Consider the following 19,618-nt stretch of genomic DNA (forward strand, 5'->3'; position numbering starts at 1 on the left):
CAACTATATTTTGTAGGTTTATACAGGGAAGAAATTAAATTTTTGATGAGGAAGAAGGAAGTCATAAAAGTCCAATTTCAGGAGGAATCAGAGCTTATTTATTTATTTTTTTATTCATTTATTGATTTATTTATTTTTGTCTGCATGGGGTCTTCGTTGCTGCACATGGGCTTTCTCTAGTTGCAGCTGGCGGGCGCCACTCCTCGCTGCGGTACACAGGCCTCTCACTGCGGTGGCTTCTCTCCTTGCGGAGCCCGGGCTCTAGGCATGCGGGCTTCAGTAGTTGTGGCTCGTGGGCTCTAGAGCACAGGCTCAGTAGTTGTGGTGCATGAACCCAGCCGCTCCGTGGCATGCGGGATCCCCCCGGACCAGGGCCCGAACCCATGTGCCCTGCATTGGCAGGTGGATTCCCAACCACTGCACCACCAGGGAAGTCCCCCAGAGCTTATTTTGATCAATCGTTCTAACCTGTTCTTTTTCTGTAAATGCCTCTCTTAATGATTGGCTTTTCTCTCTTTTTACATCTTCAGTTCACCTGACTACTTAAACGTCTGCACTAAAATGTATAATGAATGATGATTTTTGATGGCTTTTTAAAGAATAAGGATATTTTGATATAAACAAGGTTTTAAATTTGTAAAGTGGTTCCAGGAAATGTGGCAACATCAGTTAGATTACTGTAAACAAAATGGTAGTTGTCCTGCTTTCTGAGTTTTCAACAATAATCTAGAACTGTAACATATTTGAAAATAGCCTATTTTCATTTTTAAGAATGCAGATATTACATAAATAATTTCAACTTTAATGACCAAAATTGTTCTCCATATTTGTAAAGTTTGTGAAGTGATGACAATTAAGGTGACATAGATTCAGAATTACCAGAAACCAGGCTTTGTGTAACTCTAATAAAATGACAAAAAAAAAAAAAAGACACATAGTACTGTTTTGTAATACAGAAATGAGGTATAAAGCTGTTTACCTCATTAGATCATTAATCCATAGGCATAAATAGCATTCTGGTAAATTTCACAGGAATAGTGGGGATAATGCAATTCGGTGGGAAAAGTACTAGACCAACATAAGAGATATGGGCTTTAGTATTTTCTTTGCTATTATAATGCCATGTGACTTAGAATTAAGACTTCATTTTATAAATGTGGAAACTGAGACCCAGAGTGATTATGTGGCATGTCCCATGGATACACAATGACTTAATAATAAATTAGGGCTTGGATCTAGAGTTTGTGGCCCTTAAATCAGTCATCTCCCCGTCTGTAAAACTGGAGGTTGGACAATGTGATGTTTAAAATACCTTCTAGAACAGTGCCTGAACATCACTTTAGAGCAGCAGATACTCTGTTTCCCTGAACAGTAGCTGTCCTACTGCACTCTGTGCCACACCAAGCAGGACTCAGCAGCTGATTCTCAACCCCTAGCTTCATGACAGCATTGTCTGGGGGTCCAGGAACTGCCCTCCACATTATGCCTGTCTAGACTCAGCAGGAGCAGATCTACTACCACCAATTCTAGGCCAGAACAAAACTACTTCCAATCTGAGGGAAAGAAACCATATCGTGAAACTCCCTTGGGACCATATGCAGACGAGCCCTACTATATCTTTGTTCTATCTGCTCTACTAACCAAGTCTTAGCAACAGCCTTTTACCTTTTCCAAGACCCCAGTATCACCTCATGGGGTCAGAGGTAGGTTCTGAGAGTGGCTAATTCAGATTAAGTCTTGACCTTTCGTCAGTATTATCTGTGCCTCTCATTCCTGTAATTCCTTGTGCACTGTCTAAATTGTAGGCCCATTCAGATGCTTGAATCTTTGCATCGTTCACCCTTGTTTTAATTCTTCCACTTGCTCCATACGAATCAGCTTTTACTTTGACCATGCTACTGGCATACTGAAGCTAATGCATGGTTTTCAGGCCTCATATTGCTTGCTCTCTCAGCAGGATTTGATGCTATTGATTCTCTGTACCTTTGGCTTCAGTGAAACTATCCTTTTGTGATTTTCTTTCTTTCTTTCTTTTTCTCAAATTGTAGTAAAATATACATAACATAAAACTTACCATTTTAACTGTTTTTAAGTTTACAGGTTGGTGGCATAAAGTACATGAAGTACATTCACAGTGTTACCACAGTATCCAGGCAAGAGATGGCAAGGGTTTGGACTAGGAAAATGGTAGAAATGGAGAGAGGTGTACTGATTCTAAATGTATATTGGAAGGAGACACAGGATCGACCATAGCATTAGTGTGGAGGGTGAGGGCAAAGGAGTGATCAAGAATGACACGTTAGGGTTTTGGATTAAGCAACTGGATGGAGATAGAGTTGTTTAAAGAAAAAGATGATCCTGGGGAAAAAAGAAAACATTTGTGGGCAGAAGATCAAGCAAAAACTGAGAAAGAGTGGCCAGTTAAGTGTGGTACCCAGAAAGCTGGCAGAGTTAATAAATCTTTTTAGGAGAAGGGAATGTTTATTTACATCAAATGCTGAAAAGTGTATATAAATTACGATTACCAATTGGTTTGACAACATGGGTAGATAAAGTGCTGTTGTGCAACCTGATATTGAGCACAAACAACTCTTTCAAGGAGTTTTCTCTAAAGAGGAACAGAGAAATGGAAAGATAAGTAAAAGGGGGCAGGCGTTTTAAATGGAATAATAAATAAGACAGGAATGATCTAACATAGAGGGAGACTGAAGATACAGGAGACATGGGATAATAACTGCAGGCAAGAGTAAAGTGTAAAGATCTTGAAAAGGTGAGAAGGGATGAGAACCAGAGGGCAAGTGGAAGAATAGGACTGTAATAAAAAGAGTGACATTTTTCCATTTTACAAGAGAAAAACAGAAATTGAATATAAATACAAGATTTTAGATAATAGAGTTGTGTTCCCAGTACCTAAAACAGTAGCTGGTATATAATAAACCCTCAATAAATATTTACTAATAAAGTAATAAGAAATTCCTGTTGAGTTCTTGTTACATTTTCAAAGAAAGTTATACCACTGAACTAGTAGTACTTGCTTAAGCCATTGAAATTAAAGAAAAAGGGTACTCTTTATTACAGTCAGTTCTTTCCCAGAATTTGCTCTCTCTAAACAAGCAGTTGGCAAAGAAGGATCCCTGAGCCAAATCCAGCCTGCTGCCTGACTTTTGAGAATAAAGTTTTATTAAAACTAAGTCATGGGGCTTCTCTGGTGGCGCAGTGCTTAAGAATCCACCGGCCAATGCAGGGGACATGGGTTCGATCCCTCGTCCAGGAAGATCCCACATGCCGCAGAGCAGCTAAGCCTGTGCGCCACAACTACTGAGCCTGCACTCTAGAGCCCGCGAACCACAACAACTGAAGCCAGCAAGCCACAACTACTGAAGCCTGTGTGCCTGGAGGCTCTGCTCCGCCACAAGAGAAGCCACCACAATGAGAAGCCTGTGCACAGCAACAAAGACCCAGTGCAGTCATAAATAAACAAACAAACAAAACTCAGTCATGGACTTCCCTGGTGGCTCAGTGGTTAAGAATCTGCATAAATTAATTAATTAATTAAAAAAAAAAAACTCAGTCACGGACTTCTCTGGTGGCGCAGTGGTTAAGAATCTGCCTGCCAATGCAGGGGACACGAGTTTGAGCCCTGGTCTTGGAAGATCCCACATGCTGTGGAGCAACTATGCCCACGTGCCACAACTACTTAGCCTGTGCTCTAGAGCCCACAGGCCACATCTACTGAGCCCACGCACCACAACTACTGAAGTCCGCATGCCTAGAGCCTGTGCTGTGCAACAAGAGAAGCCACTGCTATGAGAGACCCGCACAATGCAACGAAGAGTAGCCCCCACTCACTGCAACTAGAGAAAGCCTGCACGCAACAAAGACCCATTGCAGCCAAAAATAAAAAATAAATAAATAAGTTTATTTTAAAAAGTCATGCCCAATTATTTAAATATGTTTTCTGGCTTTCCAGGTACAACAGAGCTGAGTAGTTGCAACAGAAACCGTGTTGTTCCAAGCCTTAAATATATTTACTTTCTGGTCCTTTACAGAAAAGGTTTGCTGGTCCCAGCTCTAAATTTAATTTTAAATTCCAAAATCTGGGACGTGAGAAAGGATTTTCTACAACAAACATGTACTTTATAGTCATGACACATCTAAATTAAGAGGTCTAGTAATGTGGAGAGCTATTTGGGTGGAGCTAATGAGAGAGAATTAGGTTAAGGCTGATTTGGAAGTCATGAACACTTAGAAATGGTGAAAGCTACAGTACTAGTGGATGGAAACCTCCAGTACAGTTTACAAAGTGTAGACACCTAGAAAACAAAAATATTTAAGAAACAGGAGAAGAAACATTTAAAAAGGAGATTAAGGCATGAAAAGAAAACCAGATGGAAAACAGTTTGGTGGTTTCTCAAAACGTTAAACATAGAATTACCTTATGACCCAGGAATTCTACTCCTAAGTATATACCCAAAAGAACTGAAATCAAGGGCTCAAAACAGGTACTTGAATACCAATATTCACAACAGCATTACTCATAATAGCCAAAAGGTGGAAACATCCCAAGTGTCCATCAACAGATGAACGGATAAACAAAATGTGGTACATCTATACAGTGGAATATTATTCAGCCATAAAAAGGAACAGAATTCTGAAACATGCTACAAATGGATGAACCCTGAAAACATTACACTAAGTAAGCCAGACACAAAAGGATAAATATTTTATAATTCCATTTATATAAAGTGTCTAGAATGGGCTAATAGAGACAGACGGTAAAATAGAGGTTACCAGGTGCTTGGGCCTGGAGAAGGTAAGAGGTTTAATGAGTACAAAGTGTCTGGGAGGATGAAAAAGTTTGGAAGCAGACAGTAGTAAGTCATGAATCATATGGCTTGAAGGTCTCTTGGTTAACCCCAAAGCTTATTATACACAAATGATTGTGCTCATATCTTAGGTAATTCTACTTCATTTGTTTAGGAGAGGTAGAACTAAAGCTACAAATTTTTTACAGCCTCTTTGTGGTAGATAGATATACGGGACTATAGAACTGAACAAAATGTCCCTTATATGTAAAAAAAAAAAAAGTCTTTAAACAGCTAGTCTGATTTCAATGAGTTGAATGCTGTAGTTCTTTAAAGTAACAGTTCTGGTTAGTGCCTATTTCAGGAAGGTGGAAAATACTAAAAAGGCATTAGGAAACTAGCAGAATTAAAATAGTGACAAGAGGGAAACTGAAATTTACTACATTATTTGAGTGATTGAGTACTCACCATGATAGAATATAAGATTTTTAACCAGTTATGGTATTTTAACTAGGAAATTTTAAATCATATTGTCTTTAACCGAGGAAGGCTTAAATTCCCAGATCATATGGTTAAGAGTAGGAGTTTAAAATGTAATTGTATTTTCTCAACTTTAGAGTGTATGTAAAGGTCTCTTTTTGGAAGCTTTTTAGTAATGTGCTGTAGATCAAAAACAGGCCCTTGAAGCTGACTCGAGCTTTGTGTGGCTAAACAGCCAAGTAGAAAGTTTCTTTCAGAATTCAGAACTGTCTTAAACGGAAAAGTCGACTGAAAGAAGTTTGGCATGACATGTAACAACTAGAAATTAAGTGGATGAAAAGATAATTTGATGCGTATTTGGCAAATGACACCAAGTTTAGTAAGGTTTTAAAAACACATTATAAGAAGGAAGCCTGCTAGAGAATTAATGGAAACTTCTTGTTGGTGGTGTAATTCATAGATCCAGGGATTATCAAGAGTTAAGTCTTCTTTCAGTAATAAAATATTTTAAAGTCATTTATTTCCACATTGTCATTGAAAGTAGCTAAGTTTCAAATGAATCTAACAGTGGTTAATGTGCCCTGTGTTCTGTACCTAATAAAAATTAATGTAGGTAAATCATCAAGATGGGTTGGTCCTGTACTTAGTATTGAAGGAATTCAAGAATAAAATTGCAGAATTATTAGTTACAATAGCAAGTTGCATAGTTTCATATCCCTTTCTTCAATAAAAAGGTTACCAGTTTGGACCCTGGGCACCCTACACTCATGAGGATCACTTTGAAACTAGACGGGGTACTACGTGTTTTTCAGTGAAGCAAAGAACTGAGCAAAGGTAACTAACCAGTAAGGAGGAGTTTTGGAGAGGTAGCACTTTTTACATGTTCTCATCAGGTTCAGAGCTTCTAAACCTACTGAATCTGGGAGAATTATTCACAGATTGCTCCACCTCACATTTGAAGCCCTCAGCTTTATTTTGCCATGCTGCTGCTCTGATCTTTCCTGTGGGAGAAACAAACCATTAGTGGCTCTGTATAGTTTTTCAGGATAAAGATCATATTCCTTAGCTGGATACCCAAGGTACTTCTTGAACTGTTCCTTGCCTGACTTATCTGCCCTCATCTCTGGCCCCTTCTCTATGCCTTTAACTCTTTCTGCTCTGAATTTTAGCAGTTCTTTTTAATCTGTGCTTTCTAAACTACAGTGAATGTAGATTGAGGTGCTTATTACAATATAGATTTGTGAGCCTGATCTTAAAAATGTTTGATTCATTTGGTTAAGTAGAGTTGTAAGAAATTGTAACATGCACTACTGATGATTGTGGTGCTGGTGGTCTGTTGATCATGCTTAGAGAAACATGCTTAAACACTTCTTGCTGTTGATATCTCTGATTCCCTGTGCGCCTTCTGTCTGGAATATCTTCTCCATCTCTTCCACCTGTATTTCTTGGGCTTGTTAACTTATTCTTTAAAACTTACTTAAACTATTATGAATTATTATGAATGGCCCCTGTGTGTGCCTCTTATAGCACTGTTGTAATCATTGATGTACTTGTTTGTCTTCCCCATACATCAGTTTCTTGAGAAGGGCCGCTGTTACTTCTTTATTTTTTGATTTCCAGCATCTCAGTCTCTTCTACTTAGTGTGTGCTCAGATGTTTATTGAATGAGTGAAAACTGTATTATCATAAGTTCCTTGAAGGCAGAGACAGTGTCTTATCTTTATAACTCTCATAGTCCCTGGCAAACATTAGGCCCTCAGTATTTGTTTAATCAGTGCTATTCAAACTGTGGTCTGTGGTTATAATCCCTAGGCAGCTCTGTGAGCTCTCTGAAATTTTAAAATTTTACTATATTAATTTTGAGATAGGTAAAAAGAGTATGTTTAGAATTATTCCAGTTGACTACCGCTTAATACCAAATATTGCCATGAGATTTCAAATGCAAGGGCTTGAATTTGTGTTCGATGGTGTTGGTACACAGATCACTTAAAGATCTAATTTAATGTAATCTTTTTCTAAATCCAAATCTACAAAGAAAAATCCCCCTCCTTCTATTATGGGGATTTGTATATTTGATTTTGAGAAACAGCTAAATAAATAAACACTGTCTTGAAGTCTGACTGACCTCTCCATACTCCTTAAAGATTCTACAGGCCATTTTTCCTACTTTTTGCATATGCATGAGATATTTTCTTTCTCCATCATTACTGCTTTTTTTTTTTTTTTTTTTTGTGGTACACCGGCCTCTCACTGCTGTGGCCCCTCGCGCTGCGGAGCACAGGCTCCGGACGCGCAGGCTCAGTGTCCATGGCTCATGGGCCCAGCCGCTCCACGGCACGCGGGATCCTCCCGGACCGGGGCACGAACCCATGTTCCCTGCATCGGCAGGCGGACTCTCAACCACTGCGCCACCAGGGAAGCCCCATCATTACTGCTTTTTTTTAAATTAAATTTTTTCAATAGAAAATTTACCTCGTTTAACATTCAAATGTTGAAATTCCTGCATATCTTTCAGAAGCATTCTCACATCTAATGAAACCTCATGATGTCACTCCTTATCTTTCCTGTTACTCAGGTAGATATGTCTTTCTCTTGAACCCTGCAGAATCTAGAGCCTAGAGCGTTGACCTTTTGCAACTCCTACAAGGAGGTCTTTTTAAGTTCAACTAAACATTCAGACTTACAAGACTGTCGTAGGCCATACTTGGCATTAGTCTACATGGTAAATAGGATAGGAACCATAGCTTATCGGAGGTTAGCATCAAGTGTTCCTCTCTGTGTGTCTATGAAAGAGTACAGTCAGCCATCCAGGAGTTACTTTCTTGGGTTGTCAGGTGACTGGTCAGGGACAAGGACTTAAGATCCACATTGGGCAGATGTGAGGGTGTTCCCTAATTTAGAAGCCCCATGCACCTCAGAAGCCAATATTTCTTGTAACAACCATAGGGAGAACTTCCAGGTTCCCTTCCAGGAGTCACTGCATCTTGGGGAAGTTCACATCTGTGGCATCCTCATCAAGTATTTATAATTTTCCCAGTCCAGATAAAATTAATTTACCAACCAAGGATCATTTTTATTAATGTACCTAGCAGTATAGCAAATTAGCTATCAGGTTTGCAGGGGATCAGAGGCAGAAAGTTGACCAAAGATCAAGGTCTCATGCATAAGAGGAAAGAGTTTTTTTTAAGCATTTACTCATATCTTTCTTAGGGCATTACCCTATTTTTGCCTTGTATGGGGGTTTTTGTATACCTGTCTCTTTTTGCTAACCCTGCCATTCCTTCCACGATCAGAAACTCTGAGGAGAGGGGTGTGAGTAGGTTTTATATATCTTTCTATCCTGTCTAGAATCTAACAAGTTACTTTACATATTGAACATCATCATAGAACTATTTGTTGAATTACGGTTTGTGTGCTCCTTTGATTGTAAGGTAAATACACACAAGAAAAACCCAGAAAAATTCTGTAAGTGGGATTTATCATAGATCTATAGATCTATAGATCAATAGATTTATCATCTATTTATCATAGATGGAAACAAAGTATAGGAATAAACTTTCTGGATGGAGTGGTCTAAACTGTGGTGTCCTCCTCCAGCATTATTAGGGTTGCTCTGTTTTAATGTCTGTGTGACTTCTTTGGAATAGGGACTGTATAATGATATCTCCAGATTCATTCTTTCATGTACTGAAAGCTTATGTTAAGGGTGATAAGATATAGATTTGAGAGGACTGTGAGTCAGCAGAAAATGGCAAATGCTTTATTATAAGCAGGGACAGAAATATCAATACTAAGATAAGATCATTTCTTGACTTTGTAAAGTATGTCAGGAGAGTCCAGCAAAGTGATGATCATCATGAGATTATCATCTCTTTGTACAGGATATATTATACTCATGGCTGTCGTACCCTGCCTTTCTGTCTGCCACATATTATTGAAGAAATAAATCGTCACCAGGGCTTAAGGGGCATGTTATGAAGATTGTTCATAAGTTTGAGACCTGTGTATTGGGAAATATGATAGTTCAGTGGAGGTAGGAGTGAACCTATCTGTATGGATAGGTTCTTAGTCACTTAACATTAAAACATAAAAACTAGGGGGTGCCTTTAAGAGTTTAAAGAGAGGAATCAAATAAAATATTCCCATAAAAAAATTTTGAATAAAATAGTCACTTCTCTTTAAGGAGCTCACATACTGCTCCTTGGTTTAACATGTTGGATATTCTTTTCTTTTCTTTTCTTTTTTTTTTGGCCACACCCCATGGCATATGGTATCTTAGTTCCTTGACCAGGAATCGAACCTGCATTCCCTGCATTGGAAGCACGGAGTCTTAACCACTGGATTGCCAGGGAAGTCCCAACATGTTGGATATTAGATTGTGTGAAAAATGTATCTAATACATTGTATCAGATTGTGTTAATCTACATAAATCTTACATATGTATACTGTATTAAGTGTTCCACCAAAATTAGCTTCATTTTTCATTGACATGCTTAAGCCTTAACATACCTCTATATAGCTCTTCTAAAAACCTTTTAAACCAAAAACTTTAGAAATATTCATTTTAAAACAGTCTAAACATTAAAAAAATCTCTGCTGCCAGTGATAGTGATTCCTTGCTTATTAGCTTTTGTGTTGAAATGAGGAATGTTTTAAGCAGTGATTGGAATTAAAACTAGAACATTAATCTCATTCTGTAGTTATACCATTTTCTATTTCCTATTTTGTTTGTGGTAAATAACCTTTACTATAGTAATTGGTCCTTGCCTCCTGGAGTGTATAATGTCATTAAAAGAGATAAGGAAAGTAAGTATGGAAAAGTGATGTACGTATATTGCTTTGTGTGTTCATGTTGGATTAGTAATACATATGTGTATATGTGTATATATATATATACACACACACACACACACACACACACAGTGTAGCAATAAAACATTTTCCTGGTTAATGTTCTGAATCACCGACCTAGAATTTTAAAACTTTATTATATCAGTATTACATGTTCATGATTACTGATTACATTTCTTGGTATAAAGTTTAGTCTTTTGCTATGTAAAGAACTCAGTGGTATATATGGACTCAACTCTAAGAAAATATGTATTAAAAATCTGCTTTACAAAAGGATAGCAAAGGCACTTATTTCAACCTAATTTAGGGAGTTATGGGACTATACTTTAAAAATAAACTTTATGGGGCTTCCCTGGTGGCGCAGTGGTTAAGAATCTGCCTGCCAATGAAGGGACCTGTGTTCGATCTCTGGTCCGGGAAGATCCCGCATTCTGCGGAGCAGGTAAGCCTGTGCACCACAACTACTGAGCCTGCACTCTAGAGCCCGCGAGCCACAACTACAGAACCCGCATGCTGCAACTACTGAAGCCCGCATGCTGCAACTACTGAAGCCCGCGTGCCTAGAGCCCGTGCTTTGCAACAAGAGAAGCCACCGCAATGAGAAGCCCGCGCACCGCGACAAAGAGTGGCCCCCGCTCGCAGCAAGTAGAGAAAGCCCGGGAGCAGCAGCAAAGACACAACACAACCAAAAATAAAAATAAAATAAATAAATTTATAAAATAAATAAATAAGAATAAACTTTATAAGGACTTTAGCACATATTTAGAGCTCAATAAATATTTACTAAGTGATTTAAATATCAATAAGGTTTTGGTACCTTGCAACTTTAGTGATTTATTTAAAATAGGTCTAGTTAAACTTACACTTAGAACTTTACTGGAATTGAATTATTGTGGAGTTAAGGTTTTAAAATAATTTAAAAGCAACTTCAGTCTGAATATTCATAGTTAGAGAGGCATTTCTGAATACATGAGTATGTTACACATTTATAATACATTACAGTTGAGAAAAATACATTTTCACATCCTCTGTGTCATTTGAGTTTCATCCATATTTCTGGAGAGAGGGTGAAGCAGGTATATTTATCCCCACTTTACAAATAAAAAACTCAGGTTCAGAAAGGTGCATACTGTACCTGTACCCCTTTAATGGCCAGCATTAGACATGTAAGTCCCAATTCCATGTTCTTCCTACTGGATAAAACTTGTTAATTTTGATGGAGTTTGGGAGAGAAAATAATAAATGCATATGGGAAGATGATTGACAGCATATGAAAATATTACATGAAAAGTAATAAATTAACAGTACAGCAAATAAGTGCTGTAGGAATCTAGAATTTATAAAATTACGAGTTGAAGCAGTCACAAAAGTGCTCCTTAAGGAGTACCTGAAGTGAGCCTTGAGGACTGTGTTGAAATTAAGAAGTAAGGGTTAAGAGAGATTCCCCAGATAGAGGCTTAGAAATAGATGGCGAGGACGTCTTCCTGAGTTGGGAGGAAGTATACCATTCTTATAGTTACCTATTTTATATAGGACAGTATATGTAAGATAAAAGGCTTGGGGAACTTAAAAAAAAAAACTTTTTAGTAGGGAAATACAAAAATATGTACAGTAGTAGGGAGAATAGTATAATAATCTCAGGTGGCCATAACTCAGCTTCAGCAGTATTCAGAGTTTTGCCAGTCTTGTTTCACGTATCCCATAGTTTTAAAGATTTTTTTTTTTTTTTGGCGGTACGCGGGCCTCTCACTGTAGTGGCCTCTCTTGCGGAGCACAGGCTCCGGATGCGCAGGCTCAGTGGCCATGGCTCACGGGCCCAGCCGCTCCACGGCATGTGGGATCTTCCCGGACCGGGGCACGAACCTGTGTCCCCTGCATCGGCAGGCGGACTCTCAACCACTGCGCCACCAGGGAAGCCCTAAAGATTTTTGAAGCATATCCTCACATCAGTTTAACTATGTATACTTCAGTATGCACCACTAACAGAGAAGGACTTTTTTTTTAAACCACAATACTATTATCTCATATAGCAAAATTAATACTTCCTTAATATAAAATACCCAGTTCATCTTCAGATTTCTTTCACTTGTCTCAAAACTGTCTTTTTGTAATTGGTGTGTTCAAATTGGCTCCAGACAAGATCCACACATTGTATTTGATTGAAATGTCTCTTGAATCATTTTTTTATCTGGAACAACACTTTAAATTGTGTTTTTCCTCATATTGTATAAGAAACTGGATCATTTGGCCTACAGAAGTTTCAGTATTCTGTATTTGGCTCTTTTCTTCCTTTTGGCATCATGTAATATTCCACTTTCCCCATATTTCTGATAAACTGATATTTAGATAAAGAGATATGATTAGCTTCAGATTTGTTTTTTCTTCCCTCTTTCATATTTCTTTTTTCAGCATGAGACTTTTTATGTGGGACTTTATATTTTCTGTTGCATAATATTAGAAGAAGCACAGAAAAACTTAGTTGTCTAACTTCCAGTGATGTTAAGAATGATCAAGAAGTTCAGGTGTTGTCAGCCTTATCTGTCCATCATCTTTAAATTTTCAAGGTTTTAGCATCTATGGTTATCTGTTGCCGAAATCCATTATCTCTCGAAGGTAGCAGATTGGTAACTTTTCTAATTTGATCATTCCTTCTGCATTTATTAGCTTTTAGAGAACTTCTAAAAGAAGCAGTCAGTATTGACTTAGTTAATAAGAGAGCATACTTCTTATTTCAGTTTTAGAGCCAGTTGCTTATTAGAATCTCTTTTTCTGCATTTGAGTTTCTCTACCTATGGGAAACAGAATTCAAAGTTTTGAAAACTATAATTCAGGCTATATTGATCATTTGACCATATCTTATTGCTTATACATTAGGAATACTTTAATTACCTGTTTTTTTTTTTTTTAACATTTTGGACATTTTGAATTACCAAACTAGAAAATGATTATCCTTTAGGAAGTTTCAATGGTTAAAGATCATCTTTTTGACAATGATCAACGTTTCAGTGATTTAAGAACACATACAAAACAATATATGAATGAATACAAATAATCACACTCTCTTTGAAAAGTGACATCACAGTTATGTAAGTGAAATCTTATTTGCAGGATGAACATAGCACCATGGTTTATGTTTTGATACATAATTATAGACATAGTATACTAATGTAGCTTCTGTATGGTTAATGTTATGCCTGTGTATTAACTCAGCATTTATGTGACGATATAAATTGGCTAAACAGAGCCCTGAAGCAACTATTTACACAGAAACTTACTATTACATATTATCTCTTTAGCCCTGCAGTTAAAAATTTACTAAAGCTTTATGGTAACATTATAGGAGATTTTGAGGAAAACTCCTGTAACCATAATACAGTGATTTTTGTTACCATGAGTTTTTGCTGTGCTGTTGTCCATGTGTAAATATAGTAGGTTGCTCAGATTTAATCATTTTCTATTGATTGGACATTTAAATGATTTCTACTCATATCTAGTTTTATGAACAGTGTTAAAAAGAACATCTGAATTCTTCAGGTCGTTATTTAGTGGGAATTACTTTCTTAGGATAAATTTCCAAAAATGGGGTTACCGGATCTAAAGGATGATTGACTTTTGGTATTTGTCACAAAGTTATTTTCAGATTCACTGTGTGTTTTGAGGATGTTTAGCACCATGGGACTTCTTAGGGAACATTTCTAAGGATGTCTGGTGTCCTTTTTTTTTTGTTTTTTTTTGGCTTTTTTTGTTTTTCTTTTTTTCTTTTTTTTTTTTTTTTTGCGGTATGCAGGCCTTTCGCTGTTGTGGCCTCTCCAGTTGCAGAGCACAGTCATCCAGACGCGCAGGCTCAGCGGCCATGGCTCACGGGCCCAGCCGCTCCGTGGCATATGGGATCTTCCCAGACCGGGGCACGAACCCGCGTCCCCTGCGTCGGCAGGCGGAATCCCAACCACTGCGCCACCAGGGAAGCCCTGTTTTTCTTTTTAATACTATCTTACAGTTTGGAAAAATCCTTAAAATATGTCAACCCATTTTTTTTTTAACAATTGTTACCTTCTTTTTAAAATTACTTTTATTAAGTAGTAGCATTAGAAGTGAGGATCTTGATGAAGTATTTCTGCCTTCTTGCATTGCCAACTTGTTAGTATTTACAACTTTAATTTTTTATTTTTTAATATTAAAGTATAGTTGATTTACAGTGTTGTGCTAATTTCTGCTGTACAGCAAAGTGACTCAGTTATACACATATATACATTCTTTTTTATATTCTTTTCCATTATGGTTTATCCTAGGAGATTGGATATATAGTCCGTGTCCTATGCATTAGGACCATGTTGTTTATCCATTCTAAATGTAATAGTTTTCATCTACTAACCCCAAACTTTCAGTCCATCCCTCTCCCTCTCCCCTCCCCCTTGGCAACCACAAGTCTGTTCTCTATGTCTGTGAGTCTGTTTCTGTTTTGTAGATAGGTTCATTTGTGCAATATTTTAGATTCCACATATAAGTGATATCATATGGTATTTGTCTTTCTCTTTCTGACTTCACTTAGTATGATAATCTCTAGTTGTATCCAAGTTGCTGCAAATGGCATTATTTCATTCTTTTTTTATGGCTGAGTAGTATTCCATTGTATATATGTACCACATCTTATTTGTTCATCTGTTGATGGACATTTAGGTTGTTTCCGTGTCTTGGCTATTGTGAATAGTGCTATATAGCTTTAATTTGAATCATGAGGTTATGCAAAGGATTTGTGGCTTGTTTACATGCTTGAATTTATCTGTATTCACTGAAAGTCTTATTTTTTTAATTCCCAACCATTATCTACTCCAAAATACAAATTTCTTGCCACACTCTAAATCCCTAAGAGTGAATCTTTCTGTAATGGCCACAATTCCTACAATCTTGCTTTAATAATAGGTCAGGAATTGCTAAAACCCCATTTCTTCCCTCTATGTATTTATTTTATTTATTTATTTATTTATTTATTTATTTTGCGGTACGCGGGCCTCTCACTGCTGTGGCCTCTCCCGTTGCGGAGCACAAGCTCCGGACGCGCAGGCTTAGTGGCCATGGCTCACGGGCCCAGCCGCTCTGCAGCATGTGGGATCTTCCCGGACCAGGGCACGAACCCGGGTCCCCTGCATCGGCAGGCGGACTCTCAACCACTGAGCCACCAGGGAAGCCCCCCTCTATGTATTTTTAAAAGAATTCTAAAGGAATCAATATTGTAGTCAAAGGTGGTTTGGCAGTATGTATTGATTTTATGTGCATTTACCCTTTTGTTCAGCATTTCTGCCTCCAGGAATCCATGTTGTAGAAATACTGCCAAGTAAGCAGAAAACAGTGTATAGAAGGGTGTACAATTTTAGTGATACCTTTAACACTGAAAAACAGAAACAATTTAAACATCTACCAAAAGGGAATTTGTTAAATAAACTATGGTACATTCATATAATGAAATAATCTGTTATTACCAAAAATAAGGTAGGTATGTGTTGACAGTGAAAGATTGAAAAAGCAAATTGTGAGTACATATTGTACATTCTCATTTTTTTTTTAAAAACAACTGTTAGATGTATTTATGGATAGACAAATTTAGAGGCATCTTAACGTGGGTGTATCAGGTTTGGATGAAGACATGATCTTTTCACTTTCTTACGTACTTCTGTTTTAAAGTTTGTACAATGAGCATGTGTTAAGTTTGGAATTAAGAAACACATTTTTTTAAAAGATTAAGCAAGTAAAATTTTAACGTAACAGCATAGATAATAGGTGAGTACTGGTTTTCTAAATATTCAGAACATTTTGGAGACTCTTCTTTTGTAATCTCCTTCAGAACCACTTGACCTCAGTTTGTGCCTCCTCTCTCTACTGATTTTAGCACACTGGATCCCAAGCAGCAGTCACTTAGAGCAAAACTGAGACTTTGTGCAGGGGATAAGTGGAGGGGGGCAGTATATCAGGAAGTAATTGACAGTAGAAATTTGACCAATTAGATTGTAACTGCATTAAGAAGCCTTAAACCATGAAGAGTGCAAGTAGTACTAAATTCTAAGGGAAGGTTTTGAATAAGAGGTAGCATAAGGGTTATGAAAAAATCATCTCAAAGGATGGCGTTGGTAAGAATAAAGGCACAGAAATGAGTCATGTTGTGTGTGTGCAAGGGAGAAATTAATTTCAGTGTGAATTGCCCTCAAGTAGGTTCACTACCACATTGATCAATAGGAATTATCAGGCTAGGGCTCAGGAGGATTGATATAAGTGAAGAATTTGGGAAAGTGATGAATGTAAAATGCTAGGCCAGGGAATTTATAAGTCCACCACAGCGGGTGAGTTGTTACTCTCAGTTGTATCAGTGGTTGGTCAGGTCATCATCATTTGGCCATTATCAGGCCAGAACTGCTGATCTTACACTACCATAGACTGCTAGTTACATTTTTTTCATAAGCAAACCTTGGTTCATTGTGAGGTTTCCTGTTCCTTAGGTTTTCTGATATTTCCAAGGCTTTGTTATATCTTGACACACTAACACATACATGAAGCTTTGACATTGAAATGTATACTTCACATTCAAATTGGGGTCCATATGGATTCAGTATGTCCTTAGTCTTGTTTAAATTATTTCTACCACTTTTCTCCATCCTGTGCATAGTGTCCCCAGTGCCACTGAGTATATTAAGTAATGTTTAATCTCTACTAATTTTTTTTAATGATAGGAAAACTATATCTGAACTTGAAGGGGGGACATTTATTGTACTTAATTAAAAGTTTGTTTTAATGATGCAGATTCTAAATAGGATACATCATGTCCACAGGGTGTCTTTGTTTTAGACATTTTAAAGACATTTTATTTGATAGCCAATAAAATAAGTGCTTATAATTTTAAATAGATTGAAAGGAAAAAAATCAATGCAATCCTCTTTGATGCAACTTTTTTCCCTCCAGACCAGAATCTGTAGAAGCTAGCCCTGTGGTAGTTGAGAAATCCAACAGTTATCCCCACCAGTTATATACCAGCAGCTCGCATCATTCACACAGTTACATTGGTCTGCCCTATGCGGTAAGTGTCACACGTTTCTCTGGAAGAGTATGTTTTATATCTGTATATAAATCTCTATATATTTTATATATCTAGAGGTTGAAAGTTGATGTGTGTGGTATTGTGCCTAAAACTGAATATTTTAAAAGCAGACTTGTTTTATACTATCTAAACAATTAGGTATGTAATTTGTAGTTTAGTTTTTTCATTGGTCTAATTATATTTATTCAAGGGATTAAAATTCTATAAGAGGAATTCCCTAGAAGTTTTTATATTATTATTATTTTGCTTTTTTATGCTATTAATAGTTTAGTATTATAATTCTTTACCTTCTGTATAAAAAGACTGTAGATAGAATTGTACTATCTACTGTTGATTCTAAATTATATAGTAATTATATAGTTACCATTTATTTAGCACTTATATGTCAGGCTCTGTGCTAAGCATTTTTGCGTATATTATCTAATTTCATCTTCAAAAACAACCTAATAAGATAGGTACAACCTAATAAGATAGGTATAGTTTTCATCCCCATTTCATAGCTGAGAAAATGAAAGCTTGTCTAAGCTTGTCTATTCAATGTTGCCAAAACTTTAAAAATCCCTATTGTATACTTTATAGTGATAATACGTCTTTTGTAATTGTTTTTGTTATTCTTTAGCCTCCAGTTTCCTGAGTTGTTTTTTTTTTTAACCACTATTCTCACATCTTGCATTGTGAAGGTGACCAAGTTTCTATATCTGGTTTCACCAAGTCATTATTTTAAAGGTATTAAGGAAGAAGTAGGCCAATTTCATCTCTCTCAAATATTTAAGGATTGAATTTTATTTAAGTTGCTTAGTTTATATTTTTATTGAAATTACATTGTGATGTATTTGTGATTAATTACCCAGGACCATAATTATGGTGCTCGTCCTCCTCCAACACCTCCGGCTTCCCCTCCTCCATCAGTTCTTATTAGCAAAAATGAAGTAGGCATATTTACCACTCCTAATTTTGATGAAACTTCCAGTGCTACTACAATCAGCACATCTGAGGATGGAAGTTATGGTACTGATGTAACCAGGTGCATATGTGGTTTTACACATGATGATGGATACATGATCTGTTGTGACAAATGCAGGTAAAATGTTTCATGCCATTAGCTTATTTTTCTAGAATGCTGCTAACCTTTGTGATTGTTAATGTTGGAAAAAATAAAGTGACTTTTGAAGGAATTGATAAATGCATTTTTTAAGTGATACTTTTGCAACTGTCAGTGCACTCTATTTTGCTCCTAGGAAATGCCCCTATGGGAAAAAAGCTATCCTAGAGTTTTTCTTAGAAATCCTCGTTGTTAATTGAGTAATAGGCAGTCAGTTCTGAACTTTATTCATATAGAATCACATCTCTCTTTTTACTCATTTGGTAGTAATACAACTACATAAAGTAGACAAGACAGAAATGAGAGGAGAATTGAGTCCTGTGTATTTCCTTTGGAATTATTTGTGCTGTATAGTCAACTGTGATTTTCCAGTTTGGGGGAATTATACATTTTGATTGATGTTTGTTTGACCTGACTCTCTCACCTCCTTTTGACTTGAACCTTGCAGCACTCTGGAGTCTCCTTGAACCAGAACCACAGTCTCCCCTCCCCCAACCCTGGTTCAACCACCAAGAAAGGCCTCCTCCCCTAGAGAAGGTGTGATTGGGAGAGAAAGGGGTTTTGTTTTCTTTCTTTTTTTTTTTCCCCTGGTGGGAGGGAGTTGGGGAGGATGGAGAGGGAACAGTAGGATTTCAACCTGAAAGTTACTGAGTCCATCCCCTGCATAGGCTGGGAAGCAGAGAGTATTTAAGCAATGTACTGTAGAGGATAAGAAAGTTTGATAGTTTACAGAATGTCCTGGATCTGGTCTTAAGGCATAGCTTCATCATTTTATTTGAAATAGTACCCATATTTGAATGTGAGTGTAAAAATGCATTGTTGAGCCACATAGAAATTACTTTGCATTATTTGTAATCTTGTTCCCATCTATTAAGTTAGGTGATTAGGAGTGGGATGTTATTGATATAAACAGGCAGTTAGGTTATATATGAAAAAGTTGATTTACCTTTTCCAAAAAGGGGGAAGATTAGTCTTAAGTGGAATGTGAAATTTGATGGGGTTTTTTGTTTGTTTGTTTGTTTGTTTTTCTGCGGTACGCGGGCCTCTCACTGTTGTGGCCTCTCCCGTTGCGGAGCACAGGCTCCGGACACGTAGGCTCAGCGGCCATGGCTCACGGGCCCAGCCGCTTCGCGGCATGTGGGATCTTCCCGGACCAGGGCATGAACCCGCGTCCCCTGCATCGGCAGGTGGACTCTCAACCATTGCGCCACCAGGGAAGCCCATTGATGTTATTTTTATGGGAAGTTGTTATATTAATGCTTTGAGTTAATTTTCATAATAAAAATACATTGTGAT

The 19,618-nt window shown here is 37.3% G+C and overlaps 1 protein-coding gene across 3 annotated transcripts in view; it reads left to right on the forward strand.

Annotated features, from left to right (window-relative positions):
- The window catches only part of KMT2E (lysine methyltransferase 2E (inactive)), a 99,027-nt gene that overhangs the window by 30,396 nt on the left and 49,013 nt on the right, over positions 1-19,618 (forward strand). For all 3 annotated transcript variants that reach the window (XM_060157247.1, XM_060157249.1, XM_060157248.1), the window contains 2 exons: positions 17,085-17,199; positions 18,072-18,301. In XM_060157247.1, the coding sequence (XP_060013230.1) occupies positions 17,085-17,199; positions 18,072-18,301 (345 nt within the window). The remainder of the gene's footprint in view (positions 1-17,084; positions 17,200-18,071; positions 18,302-19,618) is intronic.

This window comes from Lagenorhynchus albirostris, chromosome 8, assembly GCF_949774975.1.
Source record: "Lagenorhynchus albirostris chromosome 8, mLagAlb1.1, whole genome shotgun sequence".
Lineage (NCBI taxonomy): Eukaryota > Metazoa > Chordata > Mammalia > Artiodactyla > Delphinidae > Lagenorhynchus > Lagenorhynchus albirostris.